This window comes from Psammomys obesus, unplaced genomic scaffold (assembly GCF_907164565.1).
Source record: "Psammomys obesus unplaced genomic scaffold, mPsaObe1.curated_primary_1811, whole genome shotgun sequence".
In the NCBI taxonomy this organism is placed as follows: domain Eukaryota; kingdom Metazoa; phylum Chordata; class Mammalia; order Rodentia; family Muridae; genus Psammomys; species Psammomys obesus.
The window spans coordinates 1506433-1519390 of record NW_026592732.1 but is presented as its reverse complement, the minus strand read 5'-3'; the positions used below and the strand labels follow the sequence as shown (position 1 = coordinate 1519390).

At 53.5% G+C, this 12958-nt stretch overlaps 1 protein-coding gene across 2 annotated transcripts in view; it reads right to left on the bottom strand.

Annotated features, from left to right (window-relative positions):
• The window catches only part of Mark4 (microtubule affinity regulating kinase 4), a 31139-nt gene that overhangs the window by 6434 nt on the left and 11747 nt on the right, over nt 1-12958 (bottom strand). For both annotated transcript variants that reach the window (XM_055615481.1, XM_055615482.1), the window contains exons 7-14: nt 11692-11748; nt 9644-9880; nt 4856-4975; nt 4379-4478; nt 2952-3061; nt 2702-2858; nt 1925-2142; nt 377-480 (exon numbers count right to left, since the gene is read on the bottom strand). In XM_055615481.1, coding sequence (XP_055471456.1) covers nt 377-480; nt 1925-2142; nt 2702-2858; nt 2952-3061; nt 4379-4478; nt 4856-4975; nt 9644-9880; nt 11692-11748 — 1103 coding nt within the window. The remainder of the gene's footprint in view (nt 1-376; nt 481-1924; nt 2143-2701; nt 2859-2951; nt 3062-4378; nt 4479-4855; nt 4976-9643; nt 9881-11691; nt 11749-12958) is intronic.

The window sequence follows — 12958 nt, the reverse complement described above, 5'->3', positions numbered from 1 at the left end:
TTAGCCTTAAACTAGCTATGCAACCAAGGTTGACCCTGAACTTTGATCCTTCCTTCTCCATGCTGATGGTAGGATCACGACCCCAGCTGAGAGGGGCTTCCCACTCGGGCTGCCCCGCCCGGATGATGCAGGACTCTGGGCTTCTCTCTAGTTCTAAACTGCTCTAGGCTCCCAGGCTGGCGGGTGGACAGGGCAGCCCTTGCCCTCCGCCCCGCTGAGGGCCAGCGCCTTCGGGGCCAAGATCTGCCCAGAGGGGGTAGCACGATGCTGGGTCTGTCAACCTGCCTCGAGTCCTCTTTGATCACGTGTGAGTGCGCATGCGTAGTGCTCACCCTCTTCCCATGTTCCCCTTCAGCCCAGCCCCTGCTTCACATACCTGTTTTCTTTGCCATTTGGCAACAAGGACGGGCGCTCTGCCCCTGGCCGCTCTGTGCACACGTAGGTGTTTCTGCGGGTCATCATGCTTGGGGGGAGGTTGTTCTGTGGGGGCACGCCAAGAGGAGACAGGAGGTAAGGAGACAGCCCCCGGCCTCCGGCCGCCCTGCCGCATCCTTCTCTGCCTGAGAGGGCGGCAGACCGCGCTGACCTCCTAAGACTGGGCTACAGACAGCTGCCAGTCACCATGTAAGTCCTGAGAACTGAACCCAGGTCCTCTGGAAGAGCAGGCAGCGCTATGAACTGCCGAGTCGTCTTTCCAGCCTTAATGTTTCCATTTTAAATCATTTTCTGTTTGTTTGTTTATTGTGATGTGTTTTATGTCTGTGCATGCAGTGCCCTCAAGAAGCCAGAAGAGGGCGTCAGATCCCCTGAAACTGGAGTTACAGACGGTTGTGAATTACCATGTCCATGCTGGGAATCGAACCCCTGTCCTCTGCAAGGGCAGCCAGTGTTCTTAACCAGTGAGCCAGCCCTCTGGTCTCCTCTGTGGGAGGCAGAAGCTCATGTATTCCAGGCCGGGTTCAAACTGACTATGTAGCTGAGAACGAACTTCTGATCCTTCTGCCTCCAGGAGGTGTGCAGACTCAAGGGAGCATCTACCCCAAGCTACACTTCCAGCCTCTTTCCCTTTCTTCCCTTCTCCCCAAGACTCCCATGGGCTGTCACCTGACTAACAGTCCTACTTCCCCTGTCACTTGCCTGCGGATCCCTCCAAGTGGCCCTTCTTACTCAGGGCTCAGGGCGGCACTCAGTGCCCTCAGGCACGCCCCTCCCCCACCACACTCCCACAAAGCAGCAGGCACTCTGTGCTGCAGCCTTGCCATTGGGGACCCCTTTCTAAAGCTTGCCTGAAGCTGGAATTGCAGGGGCTAAAGAGGCGGTGCAGTGTTTAAGGGCATTTGCTGCTCCTCCAGATAACCTGAGTTTGATTCCCAGCACCCATCTCCAGTGGCTCTGGAGGTAGGGAGCTGGGGGATGCAAATCAGACTCCCTCTTCTGGCCTCTTTGGGTACTGCAGGGATATGGTCTGTCTAGAGCTAAAAAATATTAATTTTTTAATATTAGTTAATAAGAATTCCTTATTTTTTTCCTAAATGATTACTTTTATTTTTTCTATTTTCTGAGATAGATTTCTCTAGCCCAGGCTGGCTTAGAGGCACAGTTTTCCCGCTCAGGGTCCTGAGAGCTGGGATTATAAGGCATGTACTGTGCCAGGTTTAGGGGGTGATTTCTGTGGTGTGGGGCTGTGTGTGTGTGTGTGTGTGTGTGTGTGTGTGTGTGTGTGTGTGTTTTGGAGGGTATAGGGGGAGGCAAGGTTGAGCAAATGCTGCACGCTTGTAGTGTCATTTGTCTGTGGAGGACGTGCCATGTGCTAAATGCTTGTTAAATAAAGGAATATCCTCGAGTCCCAGGGAGCTTTGGGGATGCGGGTGGCTCTCGGCCCTCGGAGGGGATCGGCACGCCCCCACCTGCCCCGGCCACTCACAGGAGTGCTTGTGCTATCCTTCCGTCGCTCGGGGATCTCTGCCTTGTTGGGGTTGTGGGCACTGCTGACCATGGGGCTGGAGGGGGGCAGCCCCCGGCTCCCGCTCCCGGCCGCGCTGCAGCTCGCTTTCCGCCCTGGCAGCCGCTCTTCTTTGAGGTCCGTCTCCCCAGTGCTGGTTGGGCTGCGCTTCGGGTGCAGCGGGGCAGGGGATGGGCCACCTGGTGTAGGGTGGGGTCAGTTAGAGCTGAGGCCACCAGAGACATGAGAGGGGACCCTAGGAGGTCCCCAGAACCTTAGGACACTTCACAATACCTGCACTTTATTTCCAGGCCTGTCTGCACTATACAGAGAGCACCAGGAAAGCCAGAGCTCCAAAGTAAGGCTTTGTTTAAAAACAAAACCACAAACACATCTGTAAGGTAGTGAGAGGTTTATGTTAGGTTGCTTGTTTGTGTCCTCTTTGTTATGTTAATTGGGTGGGAAGAGTCCGGCCACCAGGGGCAGCGCCATTCCCGAGGCTGCGGCCTGACCTGTGTGAGAGCTGGAGCAAGCGAGCCAATGCCCACTCAAGCATGCATTTCCTGTTCTGGAGTGCAGCTGTGGCTTCTCCACCACGTAAGGTTGTAACCCTGAGCTAAATAGACCCATTCCTCCTCCAACTGCTCTCCTGAGACTATTTTCACACTGCAACAGTAAAGAAAACTAACTTATCAGACTTCAAGAAGGCAGGCCCATCAAGGGCTGTACTTTGGGGTGGAGGTGGGGAGACAGACTCACAGAAGTCGCTGTGCCTCCGCTGGCGGTGGTAGGTGGACGAAGTCCGCTGCCCTTTGTTGTGGCTACTGCCTTTGCTGGAGCTTGTCCCATTGGTGGTGTCGCTGGGCGCCCGCACCCGTGCCAGGGCCAGCCCTGGGGCACCCCGGTCCCCACCCTCCTGCAAGAGAAAAACATGCAAGGCACCTCAGCCCTCTGTCCAAGATGCCGGCTCCCATCCCTCCACCCCCGGCCTGAGGCCATGACCTCTGACCTCAGTCTTCCTGCCCAGCAGGAGGTAGGTGGCGGTCACCTCGTTGTACTTCTGGCTGGTCAAGGCCTCTTTGATTTCTTCTCGTGTGTAGCCCATACCCACCATCACCTCTGGGAGACCGGTGGAGAGAAGGGTCAGTTTCCTTCCCCAGGCTGTCCCTTCCACCCTTCTGCCTCTCAACAGCATCTGCCCTTCTCCCTCTAGCAGCATACAAGTTTTCTTGGAAAAATATTCCTTTCCTAATGGGTCCGGTTTGCTAACCCTTGCCTGTTCCTATCCAGGTTAGGCATGTGACCCATTGCTCAAACCACAAAGACACACTGGCTAAGGTCAACAAATGCACACCACCAAACTGAGACAAACCTAAAAGTTCCACGCCCCAGGCCACACGGAACCAAACCATTAGCCCCTCACTGGGAGAATCCAGGCAGGGGCTCTACCACTGAGCCATACCCCCAGCCTTAAAATACTATTATTACATTAGTCTTTTCTTCCTTTCTTCCTTCCATATTTATTTATTTATTTTAGTTTTTCGAGACAGGGTTTCTCTGTGTAGCCTTGGCTGTCCTAGATTTGCTTTGTAGACCAGGCTAGCCTTGAACTCACAGCAATCCACCTGCCTCTGCCTCCTTGGGTCTCGGGATTACCGGTGTCTGCCACCACGTCTGACTTATAATGGTATTTTCTATTAGCTGCGATCATGAAAGCTGACAATGTGGCCAGGTTCCTGTGGTGGTCCATTTTGTCAGCTGTGGAATGGAAGGTTCCTGGGTTGATTTTTGTTTCCTTGTTTGTTTTATCCAGGATCTCAAGTCGGCCAGGCTTGCCTTGGCGTTGTTACGTAGCTTAGGATGACCCCAAGTACTTGGACTACAGGCACCCTCAGCCTTGCTGGGTTGATCTGCGGCTCACCTTTTAATTTTAATCATTTATTTATTTTATACACATGGCTGCTAAGCCTACACGTTTATCTGCACACCCCTGCAGGCCTGCGCTCTAGGAGGCTGGAGAAGAGCATGGGATCCCCTGGGACTGGAGTTACAGATGGTTACTGTGTGGGTGCTGGGAACCGAACCTGGGAACTCTGGGAAAGCAGCCAGGCCTCTTAATTGCTGAGCCATTGCTCCAGTCCCTGTTTTTGTTTCCTTCAGAGTCAAAACTACATTGTGTCAGGTGCTGGTAAACGTGTCTCCCTTCCCCTAAGATGCACAGCTCTGAGCCTGTCTGCAGGAACATCGCTCTTCGCTGGGATAGCACAGAGAGGGAGAAATGCCCGCTCAGGCTCACACGGCTCCACGTGGTATATGGACACACATCCTTCAACTGCTCTCCCTAGCTCACTGGCTAGGAGCAGAGGTGTGGCTGCCAGCCTTGGGTCTGTGGCATTGTGCACCTGAGCCTGAGGCATCTGCTTCCTCAACCCTCACCGATTCTCTTGGTGTCCCCGAAGTCCTCCTCGGGCTCCGTGTATGGCTTCAGCTCCTCACCCTCATAGCCAATGTTGATCCATTTGTCTTTCATGATTTGCTGAGGAAGGGAGACCAGGTGTTAGAAGGAAGAAGAGACCATAAACAGGACACAGAGCTTCCCATCTTCCAAGCGGACTACACGCCGAGCCGACCACCTCCAAACTGAGGGCTTGTTGAGACTCAGCCAGCCGTCCCACCCCCGTCACAGCCTTCCCTACCACCCTCCTCTGCATCATCTGGGTCCCCTGTACCCTGTAATCATCCTAAGAATTCATTAGCTTAATTACTGACGTGGCAGGGCCTGCCTAGGAGCCTCCTCCTCGCTGTCTGTCTCCTCCTCAGCGCTGAGCCCAGGCCCAAGCAGGAGGGAAGGAGGCAAAGAGGCAGGGGAATCGGAGCCAGGAGGGGCTCGGAGGGCCCTGGGCGAGGGCTCACCTCCAGAGTGCAGCGCTTGGCAGGGTTCAGCACCAGGAACCTCCGCAGAATGCTCTCGCAGTCTGTGGACATGTAGAAGGGGACTCGGTACTTCCCTCTGAGGACCCGCTCCCGCAGCTCCTGTGAGGACAGAGCAGGGCACGCTTGCGACGGCACACAGGCCTCACCCCCGCACCCACCCCACCTCACCTCTGCACACGGGGCCTGCCCTAACCCCATATCCAGACCTTCCGGAAGATAGACTAAGGAACGCTTAGCTGCACTTTCCTGACCGCACCATCTCGTCTGTGAAATGGGGCGCCCTCAAGGTAGCATCTGTAACGCCCTCTGCCTGCTCCGAGACAGGCTCTCATGGAACAGGGCTTTGAATCTGCTGTGTAATCGAGAACTGCCCTGCGCTTCACCTTGAGAATGCTGGGATGACAGAGGTGGGCCTCCATGCCCATGGTATGTGGTACTTGGGGATGGAGTGAAAGGCTTTGAATTTTCTTCCATTTTTTTTTTTTTTAATTTGAGACAGGGTTTTTCTGTGTAGCCTTGGTTGTCCTGTACTCATTTTGCAGACCAGGCTGGCTTTGAACTCATAGAGATCCACCTGCCTCAGCCTCTCAGAGTGCTGGGCTCACAGGCGTGCGCCACCGCACCCAGCTTTAAGGCTTTGCATTTTCACGGGCAGTCAGCTGAGCATGTTCCAAGACCCTACAATTCTGAAGTTTTCATTTTTTTCCTGAGTTGTTGTGGTTTTTGTTTTTTCAAGACATGGTTTCTCTGTGTAGCTTGGCTGTCCTGGAAGTCACTCGTGGACAGGCTGTCCAGGCTGCCTCTGCCTCCACCCCTACAATCCACAACCTTGCCTGACCTCAAGTTTCTTTTAACAACTTAACTCCCCTGCTCCCCCTGCAGATTTTGGGGACAGAATCCCACATAGCCTAGACTGGCCTCAAACCTGTTATGTAGCCAAGGATGCTTGAGCATCTTGCCTGGCTCTGGAGTTCTGGGATTACAGGCACGAGGCACCATACCCCATTAATGCAATGGTGGGGACTGAACCTTGGGCTTCCTGACAGCTAGCACTCTACCAAAGAAAGCTTCATCCGCAGCCCCAGAGTGAACGAACAGGAAGTAAAGACCAGGTTCACAACGGGAAGGGACCCTGCCACTGTCCCCCACTTAGTGTCTGTCTCCCAAAAAGCCATGCTGTTCCGAGAATGATCTTCATATGTTTATTTACTTTAGGGTCTGGGAGAAAGATTCGTTATGTAGATGAGGCTAGCCATGAACTCATAATCCTCCAACCTCAGCCTCCCCTCCCAAAGCCTTATGCCACCAAACCTAGTCCAAACGGATACTCTTTTTTCTTTTTTCTGGTTTTTTGACACAGGGTTTCTCTGTGTAGCCTTGTCTGTCCTACATTCACTTTGCAGACTAGGCTGGCTTTGCACTCACAGAAATCCGCCTGCTTCTGCCTCTGCAGGGCTTAAAGGCATGCACTACCCTGCTGGGCTTAAAAGCATTTTTTTTAATTTTTTTTTTATTTTATATGCATTGGTGTTTTGCTTGTATACTTATCTCTATGATACCCTCACATTGGAGTTATAGACAGTTGTGAGCTACCATGTGGGTGCTGGGAATTGAACCCAGGTCCTCTGGAAAAGCAGCCAGTGCTCTTAACCACTGAGCCATCTCTCCAGTCCCTTAAAAGCTATTCTTTACGGTTATATACATATGTGTATATACATACACATGTATCTGCACATATGAAGCCAGAAGAGGGCATTAGTCCCCTGGAGGTGCAGGAGGCTGTTAAGCCATCAGTTCTGGGACCTGAACTTGGGTTCTCTAGAAATGCAGCAAGTGCTCTTAGTCTCTGGGCCACCTCTCCAGCTCCTCAAGTGGATACTGTAATGGCCTTGCCCACCCACCCCAGGCTAGAGACACAGGTTCAAACAGGGACTTGCCTGAGGTATTCACAAAGAACATGACAGGGTCATGAGGATGGCTCAGGGGTCAAGTGCTTACACGAGGACAGGAATTTAGAGGCCTAAATGCCAAAAGGCCAAGTGGGCATGGCGGACTCCTCTGAGCCCAGCTTTGAAGACAGAGATGACATCACCAAAGCAAGCTGGCCAGCACGAACAGGCATATCAGTGAACTCTGCATTTGACTGAGAGACCTAGCCCTGCTGAGCAAGGTGGAAGAGCAACTGAGAAAGATGTCCCAGAACAATGTGGGGCCTCCACATGAGTCCACACGGACAAGACGATACAGGCCTGGAGAGACAAGCTCAGCAGCTGATGGTAATTGCTGCTTCTGCAGAGGACCTAAGTTCAATTCCCAGCACCCACATCAGAGAGTAGAGAACCTCCCTTCCGTGACTCTGGTTCTGGCCTCTGTAAGCACCCACACAAATGTGAGCTGACTCATTACCCCCCCCCCACACACACACACACATACGTGCAAATAGGAAAGAAAAGGACTGAAGTGCAGATTCTAGCGCAATAGGGGCAGTTGGGCTATTTAGCCTGACCCTTTGACAAGGTCTTAGCTTCAAACCAGAAGTTCCCAAAGATAACCCCACCACAGGAGCCATTCTCTCTGTGCTCTGGGACACCTCATGTGCTTCACAGTCTGCCTCGGCAAGCCTGTGAGCTGCTATCACAGAGGTAGTGTCAGGGGGGTCTTTGATGGAAGGAGGGGTTGACTCAGGGTCAAAGGGCTCAGCCCTTCAGCCTGAAACAAAAAGTAAAAGGCATTTCCTGCTTCATTGCATGCTCCCATTTGTGGCCAATTCTTCCAGGTTATAGAATTCCACTGGGAACCAATCCACCATGGGATATGAGACCACACAGACTGAGGGACACTGAAAACTAAGTGACCTAAAGCCAGCTACAGGCCAAATCACTGAGTCCCCCAGTGAGGGGCTGGGAGTGTGGCTCAGTGGTAGAGCCCCTGCCTAGAATCCCCCAGTGAGAGGCTGGGGTGTGGCTCAGTGGTAGAGCCCCTGCCTAGAATCCCCCAGTGAGGGGTTGGGAGCATTGCTGATTATTTCTGAGACATTATTTATGTCTAGGGTGGAGGCATGCACTGTTTCAATGTTGCATTTCCTGTGTATGACCAGCCACAGGAAAATCTCCCTAGCTCAGAAGATAACCACTGCAGCCTTTAGGGACCAAGGGACACTGTGTCTACAATGAACTATCCAGCAGTCCATCAATCATGACAAGGCTACGTGCATACGCGATGACAGAGCCAGCTCTGGGGCTGGATGTCAGCCAGCACCGCCATCCTGAGAAGTACTGGGTGTCTCTGTAGATTGGCAATGTTTCAAAGCAAAAGTTCAAAGGAAAACAACAACAACAACAAAAACCACCTTCAAATCAAGCTGATGACACACACCCCACACTTCCCAGCTATCTAGTTCTGCTTTCTTCCCAAGCACCGGGCAGCAACTGATAAAGACTTCCTATTTTGCTCACTCCTTTTGTTTTCTGCCTGGATCAGATGTAGAAATGCCCCAAAAATGCAGATGGAATCTTTCTGTGTGCTCTCTGTTCTGTGGTGCTGAGGGTGGAACCAGGGCTTCCAGCACACTGAGCCTAGGCCTCGACTCCCTTTGACCCTTCCTGACACTGAGTGTCACTAAGATGCCCACACTGGCCTTGAATGTGCCATCCCCCTGCCTCAGCTTCTTCAGTGCTGGAATGACGGGCATGTCCTAGTCTATACAATGTTAGAACAAAAGAAAATTTTAAATGCACAACTCTGAGGAGTTTTAGTTTGTCTGGTGAGCGCACAATCATCACCACTACTAATTTCAGATTTTATTCTTATTTTAAAAGAATACCTGGCCGGGAGCAGCGCCGCACGCCTGCAATCCCAGCACTCGGGGAGGCAGTGGCAGGGTGATCTCAGTGAGTTCAAGATCAGCCTGATCTATAAAGCTGTGTGAGTTCAGGGCAACCAAGGCTACACAGAAAATCCCTGTCTTGAAAACAAACAAAAAACAAAAACAAAACAAAAGAAAGAAACAAACAAACAAAAAACTGAGCTGGAGAGATGGCTCAGAGGTTAAGAGCACTTGGCTGCTTGCTCTTCCAGAGGTCCTGAGTTCAATTCCCAGCAACCACATGGTGGCTCACAGCCATCTATGAGATCTGGTGACCTCTGCATGTGCAGGTGTACATGCAGGCAGAACATACATAATAAATAAATAAATAAATCTGAGAGAACGACAACTAAGAAAGCTAGGGGTGTGGCTCAGTGGTAGAGACCCTGCCTAAAATCCCCCAGTGATGGGCTGAAGGCATGGCTCAGTGGTAGTCTTGCCTCAGTTCCATCCTTAGGACTAAACACAGCAAAATCCCTGAGCCCTTTGGCAGGGCACCCAGCTCTCCCTCCCCCAGCCTGACCTTAAGTAACCCTTTGTCTCTGCCTGGTTTATGTTGATTTCCCTATTCTGGGCACTGCACAGAAATGAGCCCCACCCTGGCCTTCTGTCACTGCTTTTGGGGCTCACCCTCCTGCCATGTTTCTGCCTCTCCTACAGACACAGGATTTGAAGTCTTAAAGGGGGCATGACCCAGAAGTTTCCAATGATTTTCCCCCCTGTGGTGCAAGCCAGGACTAGAACCCAAATTCACCAGAAGTAAAGGTCACAGCTTGGGCCCTAACAGGCTGGCCACACCCCAGGGGCTGGACCCCAGGCAGCGGGTTCCTGGGTCACCCTAGCTCTTTATCTGACCATGGGAGCTCAGGCTCGCCTGCCCCTGCCCGTCTTGTCCCTGGCACCTTGAGGTTGTGCCCATCAAAGGGCAGGGAGCCGCTGACCAGCGTGTACAGAATGACGCCGAGGCTCCAGATGTCCACTTCTGGCCCGTCGTACTTCTTGCCCTGGAACAGCTCTGGGGCGGCGTACGGGGGGCTCCCGCAGAAGGTGTCCAGCTTCGAGCCCAGCGTGAACTCATTACTGAAGCCAAAGTCGGCGATTTTGATGTTGGCCTCAGCATCCAGCAAGAGGTTCTCAGCCTGAGAAGGAAAGGATGGCACAGGGTGAAGACTGCTTATTACTATGGAGCCAGGCTGACCTCTAATTTACCATCCTCCTGCCTCTGCCTCTCCTGCGCTTGGATTAAAGGCATGTGCCACCATGCCCAGTTTCTGTGGAGTTGGCTTTGGCCAACCTAGGGTAAGCACTCTTCAGGGTGAGCTATGGCTGCAGCCTGGTAACAGTTTTTGCCCTGATATCTGAGGCTCCACAGTCCAGCCTTAGCTCTGATGGCCATGGGTAGCTGGACCTGGGAAACCACTTTGGTCAACTCCAGACGCCTCCACTAGGTGGCACACAATCTCCAGGTCCCTTCTCCCCATCAACCAAGCTGGAGATGTTGGCTAAGAGCCTGCCTCAGACAGAGCAAGTATCCAGAAGCCTCCACAGTCATTCCACAGTGGGCTTCATGTCTTTGACCTCGCTGCATAGCCCAGGCTATCCTCCAACTCCATGGCAATCACCTCCTGAGAGCTGGGATCACAGGCTTGTATCCCAGGCCCTGGCATGAGGCTTGTTTTTTGAAAAGCTACTGTAGAGCTCAGGCTTGCTTCAAACTCATGGTAATTCTCCTGCCTCATCCTCTGAGAAATGGGATTACAGGTGAGACCCACCACACCTGCCTCCCCTAGGTTTTGTTTGCTTTTGTGGTTGCTAGTTTGAGACAGGGTCTCATGTAGCTGAAGGCTCTTTCGTTGGTCCCCGTTTGTCACCTGCGGTTGGGACTGTACCCAGCCCTCGGTTACAAACCATCTGCACGGCCATTGGCCTGGAACTGCTGACCCTCCGGCCTCTACCTCCCAAGCACTGGGCTAGCTCCAGAGGTTGTGTTGCTGTTTTCCGTTACTGTGTGTGGAAGCTGGGGAGTGGGATGGGATGGCCATGTGGAGGTCAAAGGTAACTCTGCACTGCCAGTTTTCTCCTGCCACGGTGTGGGCTGGTAGGGATGAGCATGGGTTGATGGGAAGGAAGAGCAGGTGCTTTTCTCCACTAAGCCACTGCTGGACCCTCCCCCAGGGCTCTGAAAAACAACTCAACCACTCTGATCCTCAGCCAGAGCCTGGGCTGATAAAATAAAATAAAATAAGATAAAATAAAATAAAGAAGCTGAGCAGTAACGGTGCACACTTTAATCCCAGCACTCAGGAGGCAGACAGAGGCAGATAGATCTCTGTGAGTTCAAGGCCAGCCTGGTCTACAAAGTGAGTCCATGACAGCCCAGGCTACACAGAGAACCCTTTCTCGAAAAACCAAAATATACAAATAAATAGAAGATAAAGCCCTTAGTGACTAGCACACAGTAGGTGCTCACAAGGGACAGCCCAGACCAGCCTGCATGGAGCCCACTGTGCTACTGAGTCATAGGTTCTTTGCTTGGGGGTCTAAAGCAAGGACTCTCAGGACAGGCCACTTGAGTGGCTGTGGAGCCTGGCTACAGACAGCTGGCTTGGGCCTGTCCCCTGGTGCAAGGCCTTGGCCTCTGTGCCATCCTAAGACCTTGGGCTCCAAGATTGTAGAGTAAGCTGGGCCTGAAAGTCAAGTTCTCACAAGTTCTAGAAGGTCCACACGTCAGAGACAGACCAACCCTGAAGGCCAAGTACTGATAGCTTATCACATCCTCCTGTCCGTCCCAGGGCCATCCCGGGATGCTCAGTTCCTGCCTCTGTCCTCCCCACTCCTTCACGTCACAGCCGCCTGGGAGAGAGCGCTGGGTGCCACGGGGCGGCCGGGGACTGGCGGGGGGGGAGTGTGGGGCAGGCTGGTGGGGGCCTGGCGCAGCAGGAGGCCTTACCTTCAGGTCCCTGTGCACAATGTTCTTCTGGTGACAGTAGTGCACGGCTGACACGATCTAGGGCAGAAGGAGAGTTCACGTGGAGTCCCTGCAGCCCGTGGGACCAGCGCCCCAGCTCACCTCCATGCCTAGCACAAGCCACACGCAAGCCGAGGCCCTGGGGTTCACCCAGGTTCAGAGAGCAGGGAGCCAGGCCCACTCCAACACCCGACACCTGACGTTCTCTCAGGCAGATCACACACACACACACACACACACACACACACACACGCACACACACACACACACATACACACACACACACACACACACACACACACGCACTCTCTCCATGGCAACAGCATGAGGACCGTGGGCCTCACACCCGCATACCCGGTCACCTCACCCCCGGGCCTCACCCCCGCATACCCGGTCACCCCACACCTGGGCCTCACACCCGCATACCCGGTCACCTCACACCCGGGCCTCACCCCCGCACCATACCCTGTCACCTCACACCTGGGCCTCACCCTGGTGCGTCTTCTCACCTCCATACACACTCAGCCACCAGTGTCCACACTCTGACTCGTGCCTCTCAAGGCATCTTCCACCCCTGGGGATGACCATGGCACACACCAATACCAAGCCCCCGAAGGTCCTGCCACGCAGAAGCCCACCCCATCCTGCCACTCGGTGCACGCAGCTATCTCACACCCACACACGCGCCTTCGAGGACCCACATCCCTTTCCCTGCATCTCTGCGCCTGTGTATGTGTGTCTGTAAGCCCCATGTAAGTGCATGTGCGCATGTGTGTGGAGGCCAAAGGTTGGCACAGCGCGTTCCTCAGTCCCTCTCCACTTTATTTACCAGGGGAGGCTGTCTCTCTCAAGGACCCCGAAGCTTGCCAATTCAGCTGGCGTAGCTACCCGGCTACAGTGAGCCTGGCTGTCTCCTAAGCGCTAAGATGGAAGCTGGTGGCCACGCCCGAGCCACTGGTGCCAGGGAACCAAAGTCTGGTCCTCTGCCTTGCTCAGCAGCCACCTCCCCAGCCTTTCTGTTTTCTTTTTCCTTTCCCTTTCTCTCTCTCTCTCTCTCTCTCTCTCCTTCCTTCCTTCCTTCCTTCTTTCTTGACTGGGTCTTTGTGTAGCCCAGGCTAGCCTGAAGCTCTAGCGGCTGAAGAGGACCTTGAGCTCCTGATCCCCTGCCTCCGACTTCCAGCGCTGGGGTTACTAGCCCAGCTTTGCCATGCCTGCTCTAGCACTTCCCCCTTCACCTGCACCCTGGGCC